General features: G+C 45.6%; 3 protein-coding genes across 5 annotated transcripts in view; 2 read left to right on the top strand and 1 right to left on the bottom strand.

The window, feature by feature from the left end:
• Positions 1-5,903, top strand: part of TREML4 (triggering receptor expressed on myeloid cells like 4) — a 10,212-nt gene extending 4,309 nt beyond the window's left edge. Inside the window, exons 5-6 of the mRNA XM_002746525.7 lie at positions 4,753-4,884; positions 5,327-5,903. Of these exons, the coding sequence (XP_002746571.2) occupies positions 4,753-4,849 (97 nt within the window). The 3' untranslated portion in view covers positions 4,850-4,884; positions 5,327-5,903. The remainder of the gene's footprint in view (positions 1-4,752; positions 4,885-5,326) is intronic.
• Positions 5,326-23,804, top strand: TREML2 (triggering receptor expressed on myeloid cells like 2). Of its 3 annotated transcripts, XM_078369108.1 has the most exons (7): positions 5,326-10,390; positions 12,582-12,743; positions 13,794-13,976; positions 16,159-16,479; positions 19,705-20,095; positions 21,817-21,920; positions 22,227-23,804. In XM_078369108.1, exons 3-7 carry the CDS (start codon positions 13,916-13,918, stop codon positions 22,298-22,300), a joined length of 951 nt encoding a protein of 316 aa, XP_078225234.1. In that variant the 5' UTR covers positions 5,326-10,390; positions 12,582-12,743; positions 13,794-13,915; the 3' UTR covers positions 22,301-23,804. The 3 variants fall into 3 exon arrangements, with proteins under 3 accessions (XP_078225234.1, XP_054109937.2, XP_054109929.2); XM_054253962.2 differs by having other exon boundaries at positions 5,326-12,743; XM_054253954.2 differs by lacking the exons at positions 5,326-10,390; positions 12,582-12,743 and having other exon boundaries at positions 13,706-13,976.
• Positions 20,479-23,804, bottom strand: part of LOC100393267 (uncharacterized) — a 97,000-nt gene continuing 93,674 nt past the window's right edge. The window contains exons 15-16 of the transcript XR_013534209.1: positions 22,672-22,799; positions 20,479-21,888 (exon numbers count right to left, since the gene is read on the bottom strand). The gene's annotated coding sequence lies outside the window, so the exon portion shown is untranslated. The remainder of the gene's footprint in view (positions 21,889-22,671; positions 22,800-23,804) is intronic.

Raw genomic sequence — 23,804 nt, 5'->3', positions numbered from 1 at the left:
CATAATGTAGAATCTGTGGGAACCCTGAGCTTGTTTTCCTGCAACTAGACAGTCTCATGTTGGGGTGATGTGAGACAGTGACAGATCATCAGGTGTTTGATTTTCATAAGGAGCATGCAACCTAGATCCCTGGTATGTGCAGTTCGCAATAGAGTTTGTGCTACTGCAGAATCTAATGCCACCACTGCTCTGACAGAAGGTGGAGATCAGGCAGTGATGCAGGTGAGGGGGAGAAGCTGTGAATACAGATTGAATTTATCTCACTTGTCCACCACACACCTCTTGCTGTGTGGCCTGATTCCTAACAGGCCAGAAACTGATACTGGTCTGTGGCTCAGGGGTTGGGGACCCCTGTACTAGACAATATCAACATGGGGTGAGAAGTACACACTAGAAGCCCATGAAAGGATGGTTGGGTACTTGTCTCATGAGACAAGCTCAATGTAGCAACTGTATTAAATCAATGTAGATATGAGTCTTCAGTTTACATCAAGAGAATGTCTATCCTTTCATCCAGCAAAATGAAACTCTAGCCAAAGGAAAGTTCAATATGAATTTTAAAAAAATTAAGCACAATAAATGAAAATAGGAAATAAAAAGGTAGAAGTAAGTCCTAACATAAATGCAATTCCAATAAATTTAAGTGGATTAAACTTACAAGATAAGGACAGAGACACCGTTTGAGTTTTGAAATTGCAATGTTATAAGAGTTAAATATACTAACAAAAAGATCTTAAAAAGTTGAAAAAGTCAGAAAAATATATTTGACTATTAGGAAACAAAATAAACTGTTCTGGCACTCTTAATATTGAACAAAATAGAATTTAAGATAAAATATTATGTCTATACATATGTCTATAAAATAGACAAAGATATGTAACATATACTGATGAACGATGCACTTGAATGTGGAAATAGAGCCATTATAAACACACGTGGGCCTAAATTTTGGCCCTGAGATATATGAAGCAACACTATCAAAAATGCAAGAAGTAAATATTAGCTATTGTAGTTGGAGGTTCACATACCTCTCAGAGGAACAAAGACCAATGAGACAAAAACCAAATAGAGGGGTTTAAGGTCTAAGCCAAATAACTAATGAATTCCAGGTACTATGCCATCATATACTATTTATAAATATGTTATATATATATAATCAGATATATAAGAATATAGGATAAATATGTAATAAATTATAATTTTAAATAAATATTTTCAAATATGTAAACATGTAGTTTAAGAAAAAAAAACATGTAGTTTAAGATTGAAAAATGTTCTAACCTACATAAACATATTATGTATATTTTATAAAATACAGTATTCATAAATACATATTATTCAAACTATGCATAAGTACAAATGCATGTTTATAACCCTCTCCATAATTAAAAATAGATAGTATACCTTCTGTAAAGTACATGGAGTGTATTTACAAAAGGACACCTTGTATGAAGACATAAAAGAAGTGTGAAGAAATTGCAGGGAATCAATACGACACAGAATCTATTCTCCAAACCTAACGCAATGACATTAGCAATGCATAAGAGGGCTGGGAGTGGTGGCTCATACCTGTAATCCAAGCGCTTTGAATGCCAAGGTGGGTGGATCACCTGAGGTTGGGTGTTCAAGATCAGCCTGACCAACATGGTGAAAACCCATCTTCTAAAAAAAATTTTTTAAAAAAGGAATGCATAAGAGAAGTAAAGGTAAAATAGTACTTTTCAAACTAATTATTAATACATTCATATGTGAATTATTAAGTATGTAAAAAAATATATTTTGATATATGACCACTACATATAAAAAAGTATGGGGCATAGTTAATATCAGAGAGCAGTTAGTAGCTTTGAATACATTTGTTGGAAAACATGGAAGTTTTCCAATTAATGAGCTAAGGAAGCATCTTAAGAAGATGGAACATGAGTGTCAGAGCAAGCCCAAAGAATCATAAAGGAGGGAAAGAATCATGGTAACAGCTGAAATAAATTAAATGGTTGAAAATGAAGATCAAAGAAAGTCATAATTCATTCTTTGAAAGTTTAAAAAGATAGCCATATTGTTGTCAAGACAAATGAAGATAAAAGGAGATGATAACAACAAATTGAAGAAAAAAAAGAAAATTACCATGCATTCATTCTATAGAGATTTTAAAATAAATAAATTAGTGCTACATGTAAATTTTCAGTGCCATGAAAGAAGTAGCACTCAAATATAAATTATGTCAGCAAGGCAATTTTCTGCTACAGAAGGGTGCATCTCCCAGATGGAGCAATGACCAGCACACACCTGGACAAGGGAGGTGAAGGGGTTCTTATACTTGATGCAGGTAGCCCTTACTGCTGCTTTGTTCCCCAATTGGCCAGGGTTAGACCACACAGTCTAAGCTAATTCTGATTGGCTATTTTAACGAGAGCAGGAGTATGAGCCAGAATGGCAGGGCGAGTGAGTGGCGGGAAAACTGGTTATGGAACAGGTGACTCAGGTCAGAGCGGGTGAGCAGGGATGACTCAGGGCAAAGCAGGTGACCAGGATGAGTCAGGACGGAGCAGGTGAGCAGGGACAACTCAGGGCAAAGCAGGTGACCAGGATGAGTCAGGACGGAGCAGGTAAGCAGGGATGACTCAGGGCAAAGCAGGTGACCTGGATGAGTCAGGATGGAGTAGGGGATTAGGGGAACAGATGTGAACTACCGATTAGAACTGGTGAAAATGATTGCTTACTGAAAGCACGAGGAAGTTAAACTTTAAAATGGAGGACAAAGAACTGAACACACTGACATACTGATTCTTTGAAGATGAATTTAGAACTCGTTGTATCCAATGTTCTGAACAAAATCTTGCCATTTTAAATCTTAGAAGTGCACAAATTTCTAAATATATGAACTGCGAAGACTAACACAAGAAGAAACAGATTTCAATAGATTAATAAATAAGAAAACTGAAATGTTAGATAAGCACCATCCTCACAGAAAATTCAAGACTCACATGGTTTCACAGGTAACACAATCTTTTAGAAACATTTGATTGATATTTCATACAAGATGTTGCAGAAAATAGAAGAGAAGTGGAATCAGCCCAGGTCATTTGAAGGGGCTAGTGTCATCAAAGTCTCAAAACCAGTTACGGGGGATACAAGAAAACTAAATTACAGGTCCATTTCTCTGATGCACATGGAGCCAATTCACAAATTACTGTTAGCTGACTGAATTCAGGAGTGTATCAAAAAGAAGACTGTATTATGATTGAGTAGAGTTTTATCACAAAACAGAAAGGATTGTTCAACTTCAGAAAATCTAATCTTAGATTACGTTACTTACTAATATAAGTGATCTTAGATTAAAACATTTATTAATATAAATAAACCAAACTCATAAACTACAGGAAAAAAGTCAACTGAAGCACAAAATACATTTGGGAACCTTCAGCACATTATGTCATATGAAAAAGCTCTTATAAAATAGTAATAAGAACAGATAACTTGGTAAAGTTTGTACAACAATGATCACAATAAACATTGTTTAGTAGAGAAAGCATAAACTCAAATTAAGGATTTCCACAGCTACCATTAATGTCTTCTATAATATTAGAGGTTCTGATCAATGCCTGAAGGAAAGGAAAACAGGTTACAGGAAGGAAGATTAGACAAGAAGAGGGAAAAACTGTCGTGACTGGTACATGATGGGATCATCTACCCAGAAAAAGAATGAGAAACAACAAACCATTAGATTTCACAAGAGAGTTTAGCAAGGCTGCCGGATACAAAAGTAACGGACACACATTACAAGACCTCTATGAGGAATAATTAGTTAGAAAAATAAGATCGTTTTCATTACAGTCACAAAGTCTATAAAGTTTCTAGAAAGAATTAATTTAAGCAAGACCTATTTGGAGAAAAGTATAAAATGTTAAAAATTGACAGGTGATCTGAATAAATAGAAATAATACATGACTTTGGAAGAAGCAATAATATTGTAGAGACGTCAGTTTCCCCCAAATTAAGAAGTCTTTCAATGTAATCCCAAACACAACTTGTTTACTTCTGCAAAGAACTTGAAAATTTTACTCTAAAATGATACCAAATAAAAAAGAAGATACATAACTGGCTAAGTCAGTCATAAAAACGTGGATATAAAAAGAGCTCACTGGCTTTACCATATAATAATACTGAAGCAGAAAGCTACTAAGGCCACTAGAAAAAAGCAGATTTGCTGGGATAGGAAGTCCCAGAATCAGAGCTAGGCCAGGAGTAGGGGCCACACAGAGGGTATCTGGGAGGATCCCTGGGATCAGCAGACAGGAGGTTTAGGTCTGTACTCTGTCACTGCTTGTAAGGGTCTGCTCAGGTCCCGTGCAGTCTCTGGGCCTCTTTCCTTCAGGTGTAATATCTGGCTGGTCTTGAAGATGCACCTGGCTCTGATTCCTAAGAGGCTCCTGATGGTCCTGTCCTACCTGACCTGATTAGGGAGAGTTCCCGCTCCCCTGGTTCCATCCCTTCCCTTCCCTAAACTCCAATCCCTTGTTCTTCCTCTGGCAGCATTTTCCTCCACTGGAGACTTTGAGGTTCCTTCTGACCAGGTCTCCTCTCAGTCACAGAGAGCTCAGTGGCCTCTGCCCCACACCCCTGTGTCATAGTCAATTCGGGGTGGGCCCTTATACAAACAGCTCCAGCCACAAGGGGCCTGCTTTAGGGACACCACAGAAGCAGGTGACATCCTGGCCCAAGTCCATCCTTTTTTCTCCTTCCCCACTGCAGGAAATCAAGTGCCCCCCTCTGCCTTGGCTCAGCTGGCCCCAGACTCCTGGTCTTTGTTCTGTGTGGACTCCTCCTGACCAAGGGGCTGATGCCGTGAGTCCCGTTTGTGCTCCTGACCTGCAGGTGCCACCGGTGAGTGGGGCCTGGGTTTGGCCTGGGGGACAATGGAGCTGGAGCCAGATTCTGTTTCTAGAAAGATGGCTAGGAAGAAGCAGCCAGATCACAGAGGCAGGAAAAATGACAGCTGAGAACAATTTTAATATGTGTTTACTTGCAATTGCTGCCTTCTTAAAGACAGAGACAGAAAAATACAGAGACTTTCCAGGAGTCCCATTCCAGGGCTTTGCCTCTGTCTTTGTCTTGAGAGGACAATGCCAGAAGGACAAAGCTGAGAGTGCCTGGGCAGAAGGTTTAGGAAACAGAAAGGGGCAGGGCAGGAAGCAGGTGACAGGGAGAAAGAGGAGGAAAAGAGGAAGAACAGGTAACAGGAACAGGGTGAGACAAAGGGGCAGAAAAGAGGGTCGGGGAAAGCATCACTTCCATTCCTGACTTTCCTCCTCTTGTCCCATCTCAGGACAGTAGTGATGGAGGTTTCTGATTGTCCCAGGCCAGCCCTGCCCAGGTCCCTTGGGTGCGTGAGCCGCAGCGTGGATCCACGAGGAATCCCGGTTCTTCCCCGTCCAGCTATTGGGAGCCGCTCTAAGCATCGGGCCCCACCTTCCCTTGAGGAAAGGCCAGTGCCAAGCCCGTTGGAGAGAACTTTCAGCCCCCCGATCTCCCTGGTGGTGACCTCTCACCCCTGCACTGAGCCCTCTTACATCTACTTCCGCCATTGGGAAGACCCTGGCGGGGGTTTCTGCATCCGGGTCAATGCCCAGCTCAGCATCTTCAGCTGCGCCGGCTCCTCCTCTCCAACACTCTGTGGTTCTCTCAGCCCTGCCTCAGCAGGTCTCCAGGATGCCTCACGTTTTCCGTTTGTTCCCTGTGCTCTGCCTGAGAGTTCTATGAATTTCCTTTTGTGCTTAATTAAATTCAGCCTCTGAACTGAAATGTGTCAGGTACAACTGAGCAAGAGGGCAGATGTATCCCCTCCCCCTCCTTATCTCCCGCCCCAGATATCCTAAATGAGAGAGAAATGACTTAAAAATAAATGATAAAATTGAAACTAAGAAAGGTTGTAATTAGCAGACTGGAAACTGAGGAAGTTCTAGAAGTAAAAGAAAAAATGAGATGTGTTCAAATGATGAGAGCAGTCAATTCAGCAGCCTAAAACAGGACCAGAACATTCAATGGAATCTGATCATTAGGGGCCAAAAACCTGTTTGTTTAACATGTGAGGAGACTCATAGCCTAAAAGTGAAAAATCAAGTTGAACTAACATTATTGATGTTGAGTAACAGATAAATCTTCAGGGAACAGAAGAGGAGCACATATCTGTGAAGAAAGAAGAGGCACAGTCATTTTTCAACCAGGTAACATCTAGCAAGGCTGGGATTGGCCATTCAGAATGGGGGTCCACCATGAGCAACCAACCTGGGGTACCAGTGCATCAGCTGAATGACAGCCCTAAACAAGGCTACCATAAAGGGAGTACCATTTTCTTTCACTCTTTTTGGGGAAGGGCATTGCTGTGGTTTGGTTGTGTCCCCAGCCAAGTCGCTCATCTTGAATTGTAGCTCCCATAATCACCACGTGTTGTGGGAGGGACCTAGTGGGAGGTAATTGAATCATGGAGGTAGGTTTTCCCTTCCTGTTTTTCCATGCTCTCTGCTACCATCTAAGATGTGCCTTTGTTCCTCCTTCACCTTCCACCATGATTGTGAGGTCTATCCAGTCATGTGGAGCTGTGAGTCCATCAAACCTCTTTTTCTTTATGAATTACCCAGTCTCAGGTGTTTCTTCAGAGCAGTATGAAAATGGACTAATACAGGCATCAAATGGAAGTCTCTTCATGTATATCTCAACTCCTGCCACGTGACCATCATCTATCTGTGAGAGGCAACACTTTTGCTTTCTTTATTTTTTTAATCCTCATTCCCTATTTCCAGTTGCCTTCCCTTCTGAGCAAGCTCTCTAATGCATTTGACATGTAACCTTAAATTTGAATCCATTCTTATAAAGCATGCAGTATTTTTTTTCCTGTGGCTGTATTTTAACTTAGATATAAGAAATTGTGATAGACCTTTTTCATATATTTGTTTTGCTCCTTCCTGGGTATATATACACAGCCCACTTTTTCATTGCTTATTCCATTGTGTACATATCCCACAGTGTATCATTCAGAACTCAGGCTGCATGTGCTATTTTGCCTTCCCTTCTCAATGTCGCAAACAATGCTGTGATAAATATTGTCCATCATGTTCTCTGGTGGAATCAGGTGAGACTTCCTTTAGGACTTATACCCAGGTGGCATCAGCTGGGTTTTAGGATCTCAGATGTCTAAATAATGCTTCCAGCTGTGTTGCCCAAAACATGAATCTAGATACTAGAGATTTTATGTTTTCTGTGAGTCTATGTGAAGTACACAGCACCGTGTATAGAATGGTATTGCCAATTTAAAAAAAAAGGAAGGCAAGAATAAATGTAGCTGAGTGATGCTAAATGGGGTGTACATGTATGATTATCTCCCTCTCTTGTTTTTTTTTTTTTTTTTTTTGAGATGGAGTTTTGCTCTTGTTGCCCCGGCTGGAGTGCAGTGACATAATCTCAGCTCACTGTAGCCTCCGCCCCCTAGATTCAAGCGATTCTCCTGCCTCAGCCTCCCGAGTAGCTGGGATTACAGGCAGCCACCACCATACCTGGCTAATTTTTTGTATTTTTAGTAAAGACGGGGTTTCATCATGTTGGCCAGGCTGGTAGTGATCCACTCGCCTTGGCCTTCCAGAGTGCAGGGATTACAGGTATGAGCCACCATGCCTGGCCGATTATCTCTTTTTTGTGAGATGCTTTTGTGTATGTTTGGGAATTTGTATAATGAAAATGATACCTAAAAACAAACGCTTGTGGGCTGAAGCCACTGCTATTTGGTGTTCAGTGGTATGTGGCTGAACCCAGTCCTCTCTCGATTTATTGAACTTATACAACTGCAGCAGATTGGGACAGGTTCTCTTACAGTACGGAAATATTGAGCTTTACTTAAAGAACTTTGGTAATGGGATAAAAGTGAACTAAACAAAAATACATCTCCCTCAATCAGATGCTAAGACTAGCATTTAGTTATAACTTTTAACTCTTTTAGCTTAACATTCTTAGCCTCAAATTTGTCATAAATTTCTTAACCACAGTTTTCAAGTGGGTGGCAAATTCTGTGTCATAAGTTAACATGTAAAAGACATATACTTTTTCAAAATTTTGAACATATTTCATTGTTTTCTTACCTTCTTAGTGTTGCTATGGAAATGCCTGATAGCAATCTGTTGGTTATTCATCTTTACTGACCTCTTTTATCTCTGGAACATGCTAATAATTTTCTCTTTGAGTTCTTATTATAATGTGTTTAGTATGGGATATTCAGTTATTCATTATATTATCCAAATGTGTACTCTCTGAACACATTTGATCTGATGTTGTAGATATTTGTTTAATTCTGAAAAATTCTTGGTACTGCTTTTTCAAATATTAATAGTTCCTCTGCTCCATTTACTCTTTTTTTTCTTCTTCTGGGAACAGAATAACAAAAAATATGTGGGAACTAAAAACAACAATAACTAAAATTAAAAGCTCACTACATGGAATCCATAGGAGAGTGGAGATGAGAGAGGATGTAATTAGTTAACTGGAAGGCAGACTGAGAAAACAGACTGAAAATAAATGCATATAATCTCAGCTGTCTATGGACATTAATGTAAGCGCTAGCCTTTGCATCATCAGAGTCCCAGAAGGAAAGGAGACAAAAATGTGGGTCTGAAAATATATTCAAAGAAATGTCCAAACTAATCAAATTTGGCCAAAGATCTAAAGCTACAAATTCAAGAATCTGATTCGATCCCAGATATAATAAGCCCAAAGAAATACACACCAAGACACAGCATAAATAAACTTCTGAGAAGTGAAGACAAAGAAAATACCTTAAAAACAGACAGAGAGAAATAATCATTTATAAAGGAATACCAATTCTAATTGTAGTGAATTTCTCATCTGAAACAATGGAAGCCAGAAAAATGTGACACATTGTTGTGCAAATGCTGTAAAAGACAAACAGCCCGACTGAAGAAACATTTCTCCAAGGACATACAAATGAGCACATTGTACATGTTCAAGGTGAGGATGCTCAATATCATTAGTCGTTAGGTAACTACAATTCAAAACTTGGGTACATCTGCTGGATGGCTATAAACAGAAAGCCAATATAAGTGTTGGAGAGATTGTAGAGAAAGGAGAACACTCCTACATTGCTGGAGAGGGTGTCAAAGTTGTAGCCACTTTGTAAAACTATTGGGTAGTTCTTTTTTCTTTGAGACGGAATTTCTCTCTTGTTACCCAGGCTGGAGTGCAATGGCACGATCTCGGCTCACCGCAATCTCCGCTTCCTGGGTTCAGGCAATTCTCCTGCCTCAGCCTCCCGAGTAGCTGAGATTACAGGCACGCGCCACCATACCCAGCTAATTTTTTGTATTTTTTTTTTTTAGTAGAGACGGGATTTCACCACGTTGACCAGGATGGTCTTGATCTCTTGACCTCATGATCCACCCGCCTCGGCCTCCCAAAGTGCTGGGATTACAGGCTTGAGCCACCGTGCCCGGCCGGGTAGTTCTTAAAAATGTTAAAAAACAGAGTTGCCATATGACCCAGTAGTTCTACTATTGGTTATGTATTCAAGAGAAATGAAAACGCATGTCCACATGAAAACTTGTACATGAATAGTCACAGTAACACTGTTTCTAATAGCTAAACAGTGGAAACAAAATAGCTGTCACCTGACAAATATTACCATATGCAAGAAACATATATATCCCTTCAGTGGAATATTATTCAGCCTTTAAAAGGAGTGAGGTACTAATACAATCTATAGCACAAGTATACCTACAACATGGACATGCCTGGAAAACATTATGCTAAGTGAAAGAATAATTATTCAATTACATTTTCATGACATCTCCAGAACTGATATATCTATCAAGACAAAACATTGGTGGTTGCCTGGGACTGTAGGAATGAGGACTGTGGTAAGCTGATAAATAAATGGCTTCTTAAAAAATATCTGTGTCCATAAACTGTGAACTGTCGACCAAAAAAACAAAAAATCTGTGTCCTAGTCCCTGGAACCTGTGATTATTACCGCATATGGCAAAAAAAAAAAAAAAAAGGATCTTTGCTGACGTGAGTAAGTTAAACATCTTGAGATGGGGAGATTACGCAGATGAGCACGGAATGCAATCACGTGTATCCTTATGTAACAGGCAGAGGGGGATTTGAACACAAACAGGAGAAAGTGACGTGAGGTTGGAGCAGAGCAAGATTGAAGATGCTGGCCTTGAAGACTGGAGTAAAACAGTGAAACCAAAAGATGCTGGCAGCTACCTGAAGCTGGAAAGGCAAGGAACGAATTCTTCCCTAGGGTCTCCGGAGAGACTGCAGCCCTGTTGACATCTTCATGGCAATACGGCGAGACTGACTTCAGACTTCTGCCTTCAGAACGGTGAGATAATCACGTACCATTGCTTTAAGCCACCAAGTCTGCAGTAATAGGAAACTGATACAGGGAGTGCCTGCCAATGGGCATGGGGTTTCTTTGGGGGGACATGAAGATGCTGTAAAATTGGATTGTGGTGTTAGTTGTACAACTCAGTGAATATATTGAAAACCACTGAATTGTATGCTCTAGATGGGTCACATTTATTTTATTTATTTATTTATTCTTGACACATAGTTTTGCTCTTGTCACCCAGGCTGGAGTGCAGTGGTACGGTCTCAGCTCACCACAACCTCCACCTCTGGCATTCAAGCGATTCTCCTGCCTCAGCCTCCTGATTAGCTGGGATTACAGGAGCCTGAAATGATGTATTTCTGTATTTTTGTATTATTATATTTTTAGTAGAGACAGGGTTTCTCTATGTTGGTCAGGCTGGTCTCAAACTCCTAACGTTGTGATCTTCCCATCTTGGCCTTCCAAAATGCTGGAATTACAGGCGTGAGCCACTGCACCCAGCAGGGTCAGTATTATATTATGTGAATTATATCTCACAGAACTGTTGAAAAAATCATCATGACCTTGAGTTAAGCAAAGATTTATCAGATATGACATAAAAATATGATCCACAAAAATTATATGTTAGACTTAATCAAAAGAAGTCAACAGAAAGTTCTTCATACTGTCCTATTTCCATTCTGAAAAGAGAGAAACGATAGGAAAAAAACCCCAGCAGATCAGTGTTTGTCCGGGACTGAAGGGATGACTGACAAGGGGCAGGGGAAAGTTTTGGAGATGATGGCACTCTTCTCTGTCTCCATTATGGCATTGGATGCAAGTCTCTAGAACTTGCAGAACTGTTCATTAAAAAGGGTAAATAGTACTCTATGTAGATCAGACCTTAATTTTCTCAAGGGAAAAATAAATATAAAGGCAAAACACACTGCTGTGTTAAATCAAATGATGGATGTATAAGTCTAATACATACATATTTTTAACAATTTTGATGAATGCTTCCAAATTTCTCTCAAGAAAGATTGCATCCAGTGGATACTTCCCTGATTGGTGAATGAGTGTTTGATTCCTTCCACCCTCATCAGCACAGTGATCCCAAGGGTCACACTTTTGATGATCACTGGCTCAGCACTGGGCACACTGCAGGGGTTTCATAGAAGCACAGATTCCAGGCACTTGAAGTCCCACAAGAGAAAAATCCCCACTCCTGAAGCAACTTACTGTTCTGTTGGGGGAAGGAATGAAGGAGCATACTGTGTACGTTAGGGAGGGAGATGGCCTCTGAACTTAGGGAGCTCAGGATGTTCTGAGTACTGGGTGGGAAACATTGAAAAAGGAAGGGTGAAAAAGGAAAACAAAACACATCTGTAAGTGGAGACGTCTCAAGTGACAACTGTATCTCATTCCCGTGCCCCCAGTGCCTACCTAGTCCCATGCATAGCAATGAGATAGTGGGAAGGAACAAATGAATGAATGAGTGGAGAGACTATAAAAGTTTAGGGTTAGTTAAGATAAAATCCTTAACTTGGGGTTTGGGGGTTCCAGATCAGTTTAAGATTGTGGCCATGCGACTGTATCTCATTCCCATGTCCCCAGTGCCTACCAAGCCCCATGCATAGCAATTAGGTTGTGGGAAGGAACAAATGAATGAATGAGTTGAGAGACTATAAAAGTTTAGGGTTAGTCTAGATAAAATTCTTTGCTTGGGGTTTGGGGGTTCAAGGTCAGTTTAAGATTGTGACCATGCAAACTTGAGGACTTTTTGCTTTGAGTCCTGTTAAAATTAATGAAAATGGAGACCAGGCCTGAAGAGTCCCTGAGCAGACAAAATCAGTCAGGCCTCATAAGTGATCTCAACCTTGCTTGATTTGCAAACATCAGTGAAACTTAACTTGCGCTATTTCTTATAAATGTGTGTATTAAGGAAGAACAGAACTTAAGCTCAACCAGTCAGAAGAAGCCAATGAACTTATATAAATAAGTAGTGTCTTTCCAACAGGCTAGGGCAACTAGGGGAACTGTAGAACTGTAACCAATTAAATATTTTCTTCGCTTTACTCGTCCTGTGGGAGCCTTGCCCTTGCGTCCCGCCAGTGGAGTTCCTCCACCTGTTCTGTTTGGAGCTGCCTGATTCATGAATTGTTGTTTGCTCAAATAATCCGTTTAAATTTTTATTGTGCCTCAGTTTACTTTTTGACAGTCCCATCTAAGGAGTAGAAACGTAGCACTGGTGAGTAGGGGGAGCATACATAACCATGGGGGTCCAACTGGACCCCCACACACTGAAGGAGCAGATGACACAGCTACTGGACATCAGAAATCGATGCTTCTGACTCTAGGCCTTGGGGTAAGTGAAGGGTGAGGTCTTGGGCCAAGTGCTGGGTCATTTCCACTGGAGCTGTTGGCTGCACAGGCGAGATAGGGTTGAGCAGGAGGAAGTGGAGGGTGCTTGCCTGTGTGCTGATGGAGGCTGGAGGCACAGGAGGAAAGGGCTCTGGAGGTGAGGTGGATGAGGGGAAGCCCTGTGGTGGCTTTAGGAAGCCTGTGGGAGGGACTAGGAGTGTAGAGGGAGCTGATGGTGAGTAGAGACGACAGGAGGAGAGGCAGAGAGAGGAATAGAGACAGGAGATGCAGGGGTAGGGCAGAGGAGGGGCCGTTGGGGTGTATGTGAGACTCTGTGCATGGGCATGTGTGTGTGTGTTTGTGTGAAAGTGAATAAAAGAGAAAGTGAGATTGAGTGTGAGTGCATGTGCACACACACTCATGTGTGAGAGTACAGAAACCCCTCCCTCTACCCAAACGTTATGCCCTGAGTCCTACAATTTGGATTTTTTTTTCCCCTTGACAAAAGTAAGATTTCAAGTGAGCCTGTAAGAGGTCATTCGCAACAGTAAACACAAAGTGACTGTTCTGAGCAGACAGGAACCTGGGAGAGAGAGAGAGAGGAAGGAACAGGAAGAATGCAACTGCAATGAATGAATGAATGAGAGTTGACACGAACTTCCCTGTGAATGTGTGTATGTAAGAAACTAGGGTCTGAGATGCTCCATCTCAGCCTGAGAGCCTGTACTCCTGGGTCTCTGAGCCCAGAAGATTCCAGGAAAGTCTGTACCTGAGGTTCCGGAAGCCTCACCTCAACGCCATAGCTGGATCCTAGGGACCAGTTCCCGGGGGAGGTTGGGAAGGGCTGGGAGCCCTCTGACTGTTAGCCCAACCTGGGCTTGGCCTGCATACTGGGTGGAGCAGCCACACCTGCCTGAAGTTCCGAGGAAAAGGGCGGAAACAGCTGCCAGCACCGCCCTTGCCCTTGCGATAGGCTCTATGGGCTCCTGCGGTCGGCTGGGGACAGTGGGTCCCACACTGCCTCACTTCCCTAAATGGGTATCTTCACTTTTAGAACCCCACGTCCTTCCCTGGCAGGCCCAGGTGGCACGTCCTGTGTCGGCTGGGCCCTCACCTTGGATCCCCGGGGTGCCGTGGCCCCTTGCTGGGCCTGTGACTGCCCAGCTGGATGGAGCCATGGTCCCTTCGCTCCTGCTGCTGCTGCTGCTGCTGCCGTGGCCACAGGGCTGCATCTCAGGTGAGGGGAGAAGGGGCTGCCTTGTGGAGGAGGGAGTGGGAACAGAGGCAGGAGCACAGGGCCTTTTATCTAAACCTCCTTACCTGCAATTTTCTTGTGTTTTGTGGGTTGGGGAAGAAGATTAGTGCTGACTTAGTAGCTCTTTATGCTAAGATCAGGCCCCAGGCAAAGCTAATCCAAGCCTCCCAGGCTAAGATAAAGCTCTGGACCCTCTCTGCGTTGGCCCCTTTATCTCCTAGGCTTCTTCGGGCTTCAAAGCAGCGTCACTTTATTTCCTCACACAAATAGCCACCTCGGCCCGGCCTGTGTCAGGAAGCCTGTTTAGTTATGACAGCAGTCATTGCATCATGAGTGCTTTGAACTGAATTGGAGCATTTTACTTGAAATGCTGATGCCACATCCTGTCCTTGCCTCTGTCCTGAAGAGACCAATCTCTGAATGCCTTTCCCACCTTACATATACCAGTGCTCCTTGAGGGACCTCACCCGTTCCTGCCCGCTTGCTGCCATAGCAACCAAGTTACCACTTCCTGTTCAGTTCTGGGCATAGTGGGTGTTGGCAAAACTCACTCACCACTGCCGGTAAGAAGGGTGGGAGTTGTAGGCACACGTGAACACAGTGCCCTGGAGACCCATCCCAGGGTCACCCACCTCTGGAGGTCTGCACCTCCCAGAGGATAGAGAGGCAGCTTCCCACTGCCAGGGCAGAAAGGGGTCTCTCCTGTGCTCAGAAATTCTGGGCTCATCCACCAAGCAATGGAGTTAGATCATTCTGTTTAGTTTGCAAGGAACAGAGGGATGTTCAGAGAGGGCGCTGCCTCACACAGAGCCTCAGAACTAGTAACTGCTGGGTGGGAAGCGGGACAGATGTCCTGGGTTCTGGGCCCTTGACTTTCATAGCTCTGGGTTCCACTGGGGGAACTGGGAGCCCTCTGCATGTGGGAAAAGGAAGCATGCATTGAGCACCCACAGTGTGCAAAGCACTGACCTGGGGCAGAATTCTCACAGCAACCTGTGAGCGGTGTGGTGCTGTTGTCACTTGACTGACACAGAAATATATCTGTTTCTGTATCAGTCAAGTGACAAGTGTCTGTTTTGATATTTCAGTATCAAACACGTGCCCTGATCACACAGTTAAGTGGTAGAAACAGGGTTTCAGCCCTTGTTTATTTTGACTCTAAAATGTGGGCTCTCTATTCTCTACTCTGCTGTAAAGTTTTTTTTTAATGTGTGTTTATGAAAGGCTCTGGGGTAAAATTATCAGAAGAATCAGTGCTGAGCTTAGGTTGGGCGCAGGGGTGAAGGGACCCCCGGCAGCTCTCTCCCTCCATCTGTCCCGAGTCACCCCACACAGCAGTTCTGCTCTCTCTCCACCAGACTGTGGGTTCTGAAGGCTTGGACCACATCTTACACCTCAGCATAGAGAGCAAGACACTGCAGATGGAACATGAACAATTGGTGAATCCTGTGGTTCGCACTCCATTGGGAGTTTGTTTACATGTACATTTGGACAGGCTTCACCTGTGGGTTTTATGTAACTAGAATATTTTAAAAGTAAACACCAGATAGAATGAACTAAGGCAGGTTATTCTTTAAAGAGGACTTCAGTGAGCATATTTATGAAATAAAGAACTATTCATGATTTTTTCAAATACTGGATTTTCTTATGTACCTAATTAGTTGGGCACTGGAATTTCAGAACGTAATGACTTGTGTTTGTGTCTCTGCATCTATCTTACCGAGGGCGTGACCTGAGTCTATCCCACAAGAATTCCCTGGGAATCCCTGAAGGCAGAGCTTGTCCCTCTCCCATCAGACTAGAGAATACCATGAGGAAAGGGGTGTGTCTGATGGAGCTCCGAGTGTCAGGGCTGTGTTTCCTCCATTAGACTGAGACTCCCTGAGGGATAAACCTGCCTCCTCCACCAGACTGAAAGCTTCCTGAGGGAGGGGCCTGTGTCTCCCCCATAATACTGGGTGCCAGCTGTTTTCAGGGCTGGTGTACCACCCTTCAGACTGGGGCAAGCTCCCTGGGGTGGGGCTGTATTTCCCCCTCAATCATGTGGGTTCCATGACAGCAGGACAATATCCACGTGACCCTTCACCATGATCTTCAGCTTTCACGATGCCTTCTTCCTCTGCTCTTGCCAGACCTTATCCAACGAGCCTTGTCTCTTCCCCAGGCCCCCCCGCCGAGAGCGCATACACAAAAGTGAGGCACTTTGAAGGGGAGACTCTGTCTGTGTTGTGCTCCTACAAGGGCTACAGAAATCGTGTGGACGGCAAGGTTTGGTGCAAAATCAGGAGGAGGAAGTGTGAGCCTGGCTTCACCCGAGTCTGGGCGAAGGGACCCCGCTACTTGCTGCAGGACGATGCCCAGGCCAAGGTGGTCAACATCACCATGACGGCCCTCACTCTCCAGGACTCGGGCCGATACTGGTGCATGCGCAACAGCTCCGGGACCCTGTACCCCATGTTGGGCATCTGGCTGGACGTGTCTCCAGGTGAGTGGGCTGGAGGGGCACTGGGATGGGTGGAGGGAGCCCTCCCTGCCCTACACTCCACTAACATCAGAGATGATAAGGATAGTAACCCATCCGTGGTCATGTGGCACTGTAGTGTTTTCAGAGTGCCTTTATGGCACTATTCACGACACTATTGTCACCATTTACAGATGAGGATAATGAGACCTGAAAACCCAATGTGACTCTGAGCTTGTCCAGGGTCCCAGAGCTAGCAGGTGGCTGAGATGAGGTTCAACCTTGGGACTGTCTGTGCTGTGTTTCATTCACTCATTGCTTCGCCATAATTCACTCAGCCCCTATTATGTGATAGACACTATTCTAGGCTCTAAGGAGACAAGAGTGAGCAAAAACACTCACAGTCCTGTCCTATGGGAGAGGACAGGCACACTTACTATCCAGGCAAACAACAGCAGATAACAAGAGGTGTTCACAAGAAACTAGGAAGTGTTTCAAATAATTGCAGGTAACTAGAGGTATTCATGAACTAAGGAATGACTCAGTGATGGGGGAGCTACTGAAGTACACCTTCCTGAGTATATGACACCAAACAGAGCCCTAAATGGTGAGCGTTCTCCAGCCCTGTTGAAATCTTGGTGCTTTGAAGGTCACTTTGTGGTGAGAGCTGCATGTGCAAAGGTCCTGAGATCAGAAGGAGCTTGGCTTGTATAAGGCGTATTTAATGACTCCATGTGAGCATGGGACAGTAAATGATGGGGTTGGAGAGTCAGGCAGCCCTGAAGACCATATGATGGCATTTGGGTATAAGAGGAAGGTAATAGAGAGCTCAGAGAGTATGTCGTGACTTGTTTTTAAGAATGTAGCGGCCCCTTGTTGAGGATGAACACGGTCAGAGAGGCCACTGTGGGCATCTGGCAGGAAATAACAGTGGCTTGGAGTACAATGTAAGCACTAGTGGCAGAGAGACGTGAATGGGCTCAAGTCTGTTTTTCAGACTTTCTGTTCAGTTCATACATTTTGGAGGTAGGACAGGATTTGCTCAATTGAGAGGTGAGCCAAGAGGAGGAATCATCGATGATCCAAGGTTTTCTATTTGATCATCGGGTGGATGATGGTACCATTGATCGCAAAGGGTAAATCTGAAAGAGGAGCTAATTTGGAGAAGAAAAATCAAGAGTTCTCTTTTGTCATGTTAAGTTTAAGATACCTTCTAGAATCCTAGGTAGGGAAATGCAGCCAGCAGTGGATATATCTGTCTGGAGCTCAGGTGAGAGGTCAGAGCTGGGATATGTATTTGAAAGCATCTCTATAAAGATACTATTTAAAGTCCAGGGAATTAGAGAAATCTGTAGAGGCGGAAAGTAGATTAGTGGTTGCGTAGGGTTAGGGGAAGGAAAAGGGAATACAGAGTCATAGATATACAGTAAGGGGTTTCTTTTGGAGATGATGAGGATGTTCTAAAATTCACCATGATGGTGGTTGCATAACCTTGTAAACATACTAAAAAACCATTGAGCTTTATACTGTAAATGGGATGTGAGTTATATCTCAATAAAGTTGCTAAAAAAATATCAAGATCTAAAAGCTCTTCCTTGAGTGTAGGCAAAAAAAAAGAGTGGAACACCAAGCCATGAGGTCCTTCTGCATTTATAAGATAGAAAAGGGAAAGGAGTCAGCTAAAGAGTCCAAAAAAAGCAGCCAGTTATGCAATTTACTATCCACCTTTCCCTGTTCCCCTAACCCGATCGCATCTGCATCTTCCATGGGGTCTGAGCTAGGGAAAATGCTGTCGCTAAAATGTGGAGCCAAATCTTATTCCTCCCCTCTCCAGTTCTGAGTTAGATGCAGGGAAGTTGAAACTGGTTCATTGAAGTCTTAATTTGTAGGGTCAGAAACATTGAACATTAAATGCTTTTATTTTTCTCATCATTTCCCCTAATCATGTTATGTCAAATCTCACTTTCCACTTCTTGAGGACAATTTGTGAAGATTCCAACTTTTGCAGACCTTGTCAGTTATTAGAAAATTTAATAATCCTTAGTCTAATTACAAATTCTAGTCATCTAGCAGTATAGGATATTCTGCTGACCCCTGAAGACCAGGTTGTATGGCCCAAGGCACCTAAAGTGGAGAAGGAAGTTTGCTGGCTGCTCAGCTCCCCATCCTAAATCTTAGGGTGTGGGGATGGCGGGGTTCCTCTTGGTTACCTCCTCCTGGCCCTCTTAGCATGTTGATGTAGGAACAAGGGAAGGAGAGATGGTTTTGTGGCTTAACTGAGTGTTGCAGGAGTGTTCTCTCTGGTGGATGTCATTCCTTGTCTGCCAGCCCTTTGAGAGTCTTTCTGAGTGTCCACATGCTCTCCCAAGGCACTGATGTGTGAATTCTTTGAAGAGTTCTTTGGGGGTGCCCTCATTGCTGAGGATGATGATGTGGCTCCAGGTGAGCCTCTTGCTCTATCCTTATCCTCACCAATGCTGCTTGTTTTGAGTTCCTTTCCCCAGAAAAATGGCTCAAGTGCAGCCACCTTCCATGATGACCATTTGGCCCTTAGGAAATTGTCCTTTCCATGCACAGGAGCGGGATGCAGCAGCCTCTCTCTCCAACTTTCTCATTCCATGCTGAGACAGAACCAACACTCACTGCTAGGATGCCTCAAAGCTCCTCCACCTCCCTCGTCATTCACTCTCCAGAACCCAGGCTTCTAGAAAATGGGGTGGAAAAGGGCTGGGTTGACGGGTGAGTGTAGCAGGACCAGTCTGATATCTCTTAGTGAGCTCCTAAGGAAAGTGTCTGACCCCAGTAACTGCAGCTTTCTTTGGAATTTGAGGGCCCTTGATGCCTCCTTGTCCTCATCTCTGGACCCTACTTGTCAATTATGGAACAGCTAAAGTCCCTGTTTGACATGATTTTGTAGAAATCTTTTTGGCCTATGGGAAGGAAGAGGGCTGAGAAAGTGACAGGAGAGGGATGGGGATGGAGAGGGAACAGGTGGCCTGACATGGGAGGGAAAAATAAATCACAGTCCCTCCCTTCTTCAGTATGCCTACTTCTTTCTTCCTGATATCACTTTGTGAACAAATACACATCTGATCACTCAGCAGCCAGAATCCTAGGCCCAAGGTCAAGGAGAAGAGAAGAGCACAGGTACCCATCCCACAATCCAGGAAACTGTGTGGGCTGCCAGGACCTGCTCCCAGCACTGAGGCCCCCAAGTCAGTCTAACTTTCCTCCCTCTCTGTCTTTTAGCTCCCAAAACTGAGAGGAACACTCCTTTCACACATCTGGCCAACATCCTCAAGAGTGAAACTGTTACAACTGGCCAAGCCCCTACCTCTGGCCCTGATGCCCCTTTCACCTCTGGCATGATGGTGTTCACCCCTAGACTCTTTACCTTGGCTACCCTCTTGGCCTCCACCGGACCTGCCTCCAAGAGAGGCTACAGCTTCACTGCTACCAGCACCACCAGAAAGGGATCCAGGAGGACCACGGAGTCCCAGACAGTGACTGCGTCTCCCAGCAATGCCTCTGCTGTCCAAGAATCCATCTCCACTAAGTCTGGTCACCCCAGCACCAGATCGCCCACCACAGGGCTCTGCCTCACCAGCAGATCTCTCCTCAACAGACTACCCTCCATCAGGTACCCATGGGGCTTGGGGTTGAGTGACATTTTACCAGATGTGGCACCAGCACTTAGTGCCCATACAGACCTTGAGGTGCAAATCTCATGTCTAACCTTCCCCTTTTGCTCCTCAGGAACCCAGTATGGCCTCCTTCTGAATGGGAGGTGGAGGACTGGAAGTGACGTAAAGGATGGCAATGGGGAGGAGGGGCAGGAGAGAGGAGGGTTGGGGGGAGAGGGTCAGGGGAAAGAGGAGGTCAGAAGAAAGGAGGGTCTGTGGGAATGAGAGTTGGGAAAGGAGCGGGAGGGGAGAGGGGCAGGGGAAAGGAGGAGGGTCAGTGGGGAGGAGGGGCATGGGAAAGGAGGGTGGGGGAGGAGGAGGGTCAGTGGGGTGGAGGGGCAGGGGAAAGGAGGGTGGGAGAGGATGGTCAATAGGGAGGAGGGGCATGGGAAAGGGTTGGGGGATGAAGGGCAGGGAAAAAGAGGCTCAATATGGAGGAGGGGCAGGGGAAAGGAGGATGGGGGAAAAAGGGTCCGGGAGAAAGGTCAGGGGAAAGGAGGACAAGGAGAAGGAGGGGTCAGTGGGGAGCAGGGTGTGGAGGAAGAAGGTTAGAGGAAGTGTCAGCAGAGAGAAGGGTCGGGATAAAAGGGGGAGATGAGAGGTGCAGGGATGAGAGTAGGGGACTATGAGAGTTGGGGGCATTAGGGTCAGGGGGATGAGGATGAGGCAAAATGAAGGCTGTGGGAGAGGAGAGTCTGGGAAGAAGAAGGTAAGTTGGAGGAGTATCAGGGAGAGGAGGGTTGCAGAGATGAGGGTAGGGGGTGAGGAGAGTCTGTAGAATTAGGGCCAGTGGGGATGAGAGTTAGAGATGAGCATGTCAGGGGATGGTGGCCTGAAGAGTCTGTGGATGGAGAGAAGAGGGTGAGGATGGGGCAAGAATGGACCTCATGGAGTAGGAAGTGAAAAATGGGGGATGCTTTAATTTGGGTTCCCCTAGAGAAGCTGACTCTGAGGCAGGGATTTGCATCTTATGTGGAACACTGAAAAAAGGGTGGGGGAGTGGGACAGGGCGGGGAAGTCCTCCAATAAAGAGTACTTAACCAAGCAGCTACTGTGCACAACAAGAGCCTATTTCCAATGGGAGACTCTGAGATCCAGCATCAAATACACATCTGAAGGGCAAAGGAGCCGGGGTGGTTACACACCAACTCCAATCGGTCATCGGCAGCGGGCTGACTGCTGTGTGTGGCATAGAGGGCTCCAGTGACAAGAGAAAGACCTCAGCCTCCTGCCCACAGAAGAGGAGTGCTGATGATCTGTGTGCATGGAAATGATACAGGCAAAGGGATACAGGCATGCCCTGACAGCATCTGCTACAGAGGACAGAGTGGGGAAGAGGCATCGCAGGCCCCTTGAGGACAGCAAGCATCTTGATCTCTTTCGCCACAGATGGGAGTCTCCTAGAATCCTCATCCTCAGTGAGGAACAGATTTGGGGGCCTAATGAAAGAGAGGTAGCAAAGTAGAGAGATGTTCCCCTCTACCTGAGGATGTCCTCCCCTTAACTCCAGGTGGCCCACTTTCTTCTCCTATGGCCAGGTCCGCAAGGAAGAGGGTGGGCATCTCCCCCAGGAAGGGCATGCTCTGTGGGTTCTGTTGCTGGGATTATCTGACTCCAACGTGGGTTGGGGTGGGGAACCTTGGTTCTCACCCTCTTCCGCTCTGTCCCTTCTCCTCAGGCACCAGGATGATTACTCCACTGTGCTTGTGGTGGTGCTGACCTTCCTCCTGTTGCTGATGCTGATCGTGGTCTATGGGTTTTGGAAGAAGAGACACATGGGAAGTGAGTAGAGCCCACCTCCCAGCCTCCTGAGGGCAGAGCTCTGTGTAACTGCGCTAAGGGTTATGACCTCGAGTCCCAGGTGGTATGGTCCTTGACCTGTGTCCAGTCAAAGGTCAAAAAGACTGTGAGGCCTCCACCTAGGGAGAAGGGTGGCCAGGCAGAGACCACCCAGCACAACCCTAAGGGGATGACCTGGAAGAAACCAGAGGCAGAGCCAGAAAGGGGCTAGGGCTGGGGCTGGTGGAGGAGCATCAGGGTACCGTGGTCAGGGCAGGGCCCTTCCTCAGCTCTCCCTGTTTCTTGCAGGCTACAGCATGTGCAGCGATCCTTCTAGACGTGACCCACCTAGAAGGCCAGAGCCACTGTGGAAGCCTGCTTGATCTGAGGCCACTTACACATGGGTTGGGGAGCGTCTCCCAGAGTGGCCCCAGGGTGCTAGAGGAGGGGTGAAGATTGGGGCCAGTCTGGATCAGATGAAACTGGAGGACTTGTGCAGTGCTGGACTCACCCAGGCCTTCCTATAACCAGAGGCTGCCCTCCTGAGCAGCCCCACAGCCCGGTGTTTTCCTGGGCTGCAGGAATCTGGGGAGGGACCCAGAGCAAAGGGCATCAGGCAGGAAGTCCCAAGAAAATGTGTCCAGTGGTTTCTGCTCAAAGCCGCAGACTCTGGCACTCTCGGTGGAGGGCAGGGGAACCCTGAGAGGGCTATTTACAGAGAACCTCAGCTCCCGTCTGCCTCAGAAACCCTTACTATCAGGCTGAGCTGCTCCTCCCACCAGCGCCACTGTGTCGTCTGCTTCCTTCTGCTCTGCTCCAGCTTCCCCTAAGCTTAGGGAAGAGAGTTGGGCTCACGAGTCTCAGAGGCGGCGATGTCCCATCCTGGAGGAGAGGAGACAGTGACTAAGAGCTGGGGACCCACAGAAGGACTGGCACCTTCCCCCGTCAGGCCACGTGTCCTCTGCTGGACCTCTGCTGGCCCTGCCCTGACTGGGGCTGCTCCTCCCTCCTGTCCCGGGACCCTGCAGAGCCCATGCTCTCACTGCTGCCACCTACTGGCCGCTACCCCCTAAGAAACACACAGCTAAGAGCCTCTAGGCTGCAGGGTCAGTTTCTCCCCAGACTGAAGTTGAGAGGCTGGACTTGGGGCTCTTTCCCCCAGCTTCTACATCTGGGCTCCAGGTCTGAGTTCTCATGGGGGACTCCCCCAGAGAGGGGAGTCTACTGACCAGCAGTGACTGGAATAGCACCTAGGGATAAATGTGACAACTGTGCATTCAACCCTGGGTCAGGGACGTTCCAATGGCCAGGAAAGTGACACAGCCAGGACCCTGGTGATCAGCCAGAGGGGCTCACTTCAGGATGGATGTGGGGAGAGCGGAAGGGGCAGGGAGTAATCCTGGGGAACAGCCGGAAGGAGGAACTTCTTCCCTATGTCCAGGAGGGGGCAATAGAGGGAATACTGAGGCTGAAGAACTGACAGCTCCGGTTCCATCCAGGACACACACACATACACACACACACACACACACACACACACACACACATCTCTGTCTGGCAAGCAACCTGCTAAGATAGCTGTTCTCCCTATCATGAGGGTGTGGCCACCACCCTGATGTGTACTAGGAGGGAGCTTAACACACCTGGTTGAAAATAGCTCCCCAAGAGCTCACACTAGCAGCACTGATGGTCCTGCTTCCTCTGAGAGTGAGATGCCTGCGGGGAGGAGCACTAGGGAAGAAGTCAGGGACAGGGACCTGAGATGCCACTCTGTCACTGTGTGACCCTCAGCAAGTCACTAACCCTTGGCCCCATTTTTCCTTGTGAAAGAGAATAGTAATTTCTACTTCTCAAGATTGTTTTCAATATAAAAGAACATAAGCAGTA

The sequence above is a fragment of the Callithrix jacchus genome, chromosome 4, assembly GCF_049354715.1.
Source record: "Callithrix jacchus isolate 240 chromosome 4, calJac240_pri, whole genome shotgun sequence".
NCBI lineage: Eukaryota > Metazoa > Chordata > Mammalia > Primates > Cebidae > Callithrix > Callithrix jacchus.
The sequence above is the reverse complement of the archived record's forward strand: the minus strand, read 5'-3'. Positions and strand labels throughout refer to the sequence as shown.

Excerpts from the sequence above, each read along its gene's own strand:
- TREML2 (XM_054253954.2), top strand. The coding sequence starts at position 13,718 with ATGGGCTCCTGCGGTCGGCTGGGGACAGTGGGTCCCACACTGCCTCAC. Across the intron at positions 13,977-16,158 it reads GCCACAGGGCTGCATCTCAG|GCCCCCCCGCCGAGAGCGCA; the intron begins GTGAGGGGAGAA and ends TCTCTTCCCCAG. Across the intron at positions 20,096-21,816 it reads AACAGACTACCCTCCATCAG|GCACCAGGATGATTACTCCA; the intron begins GTACCCATGGGG and ends CCTTCTCCTCAG.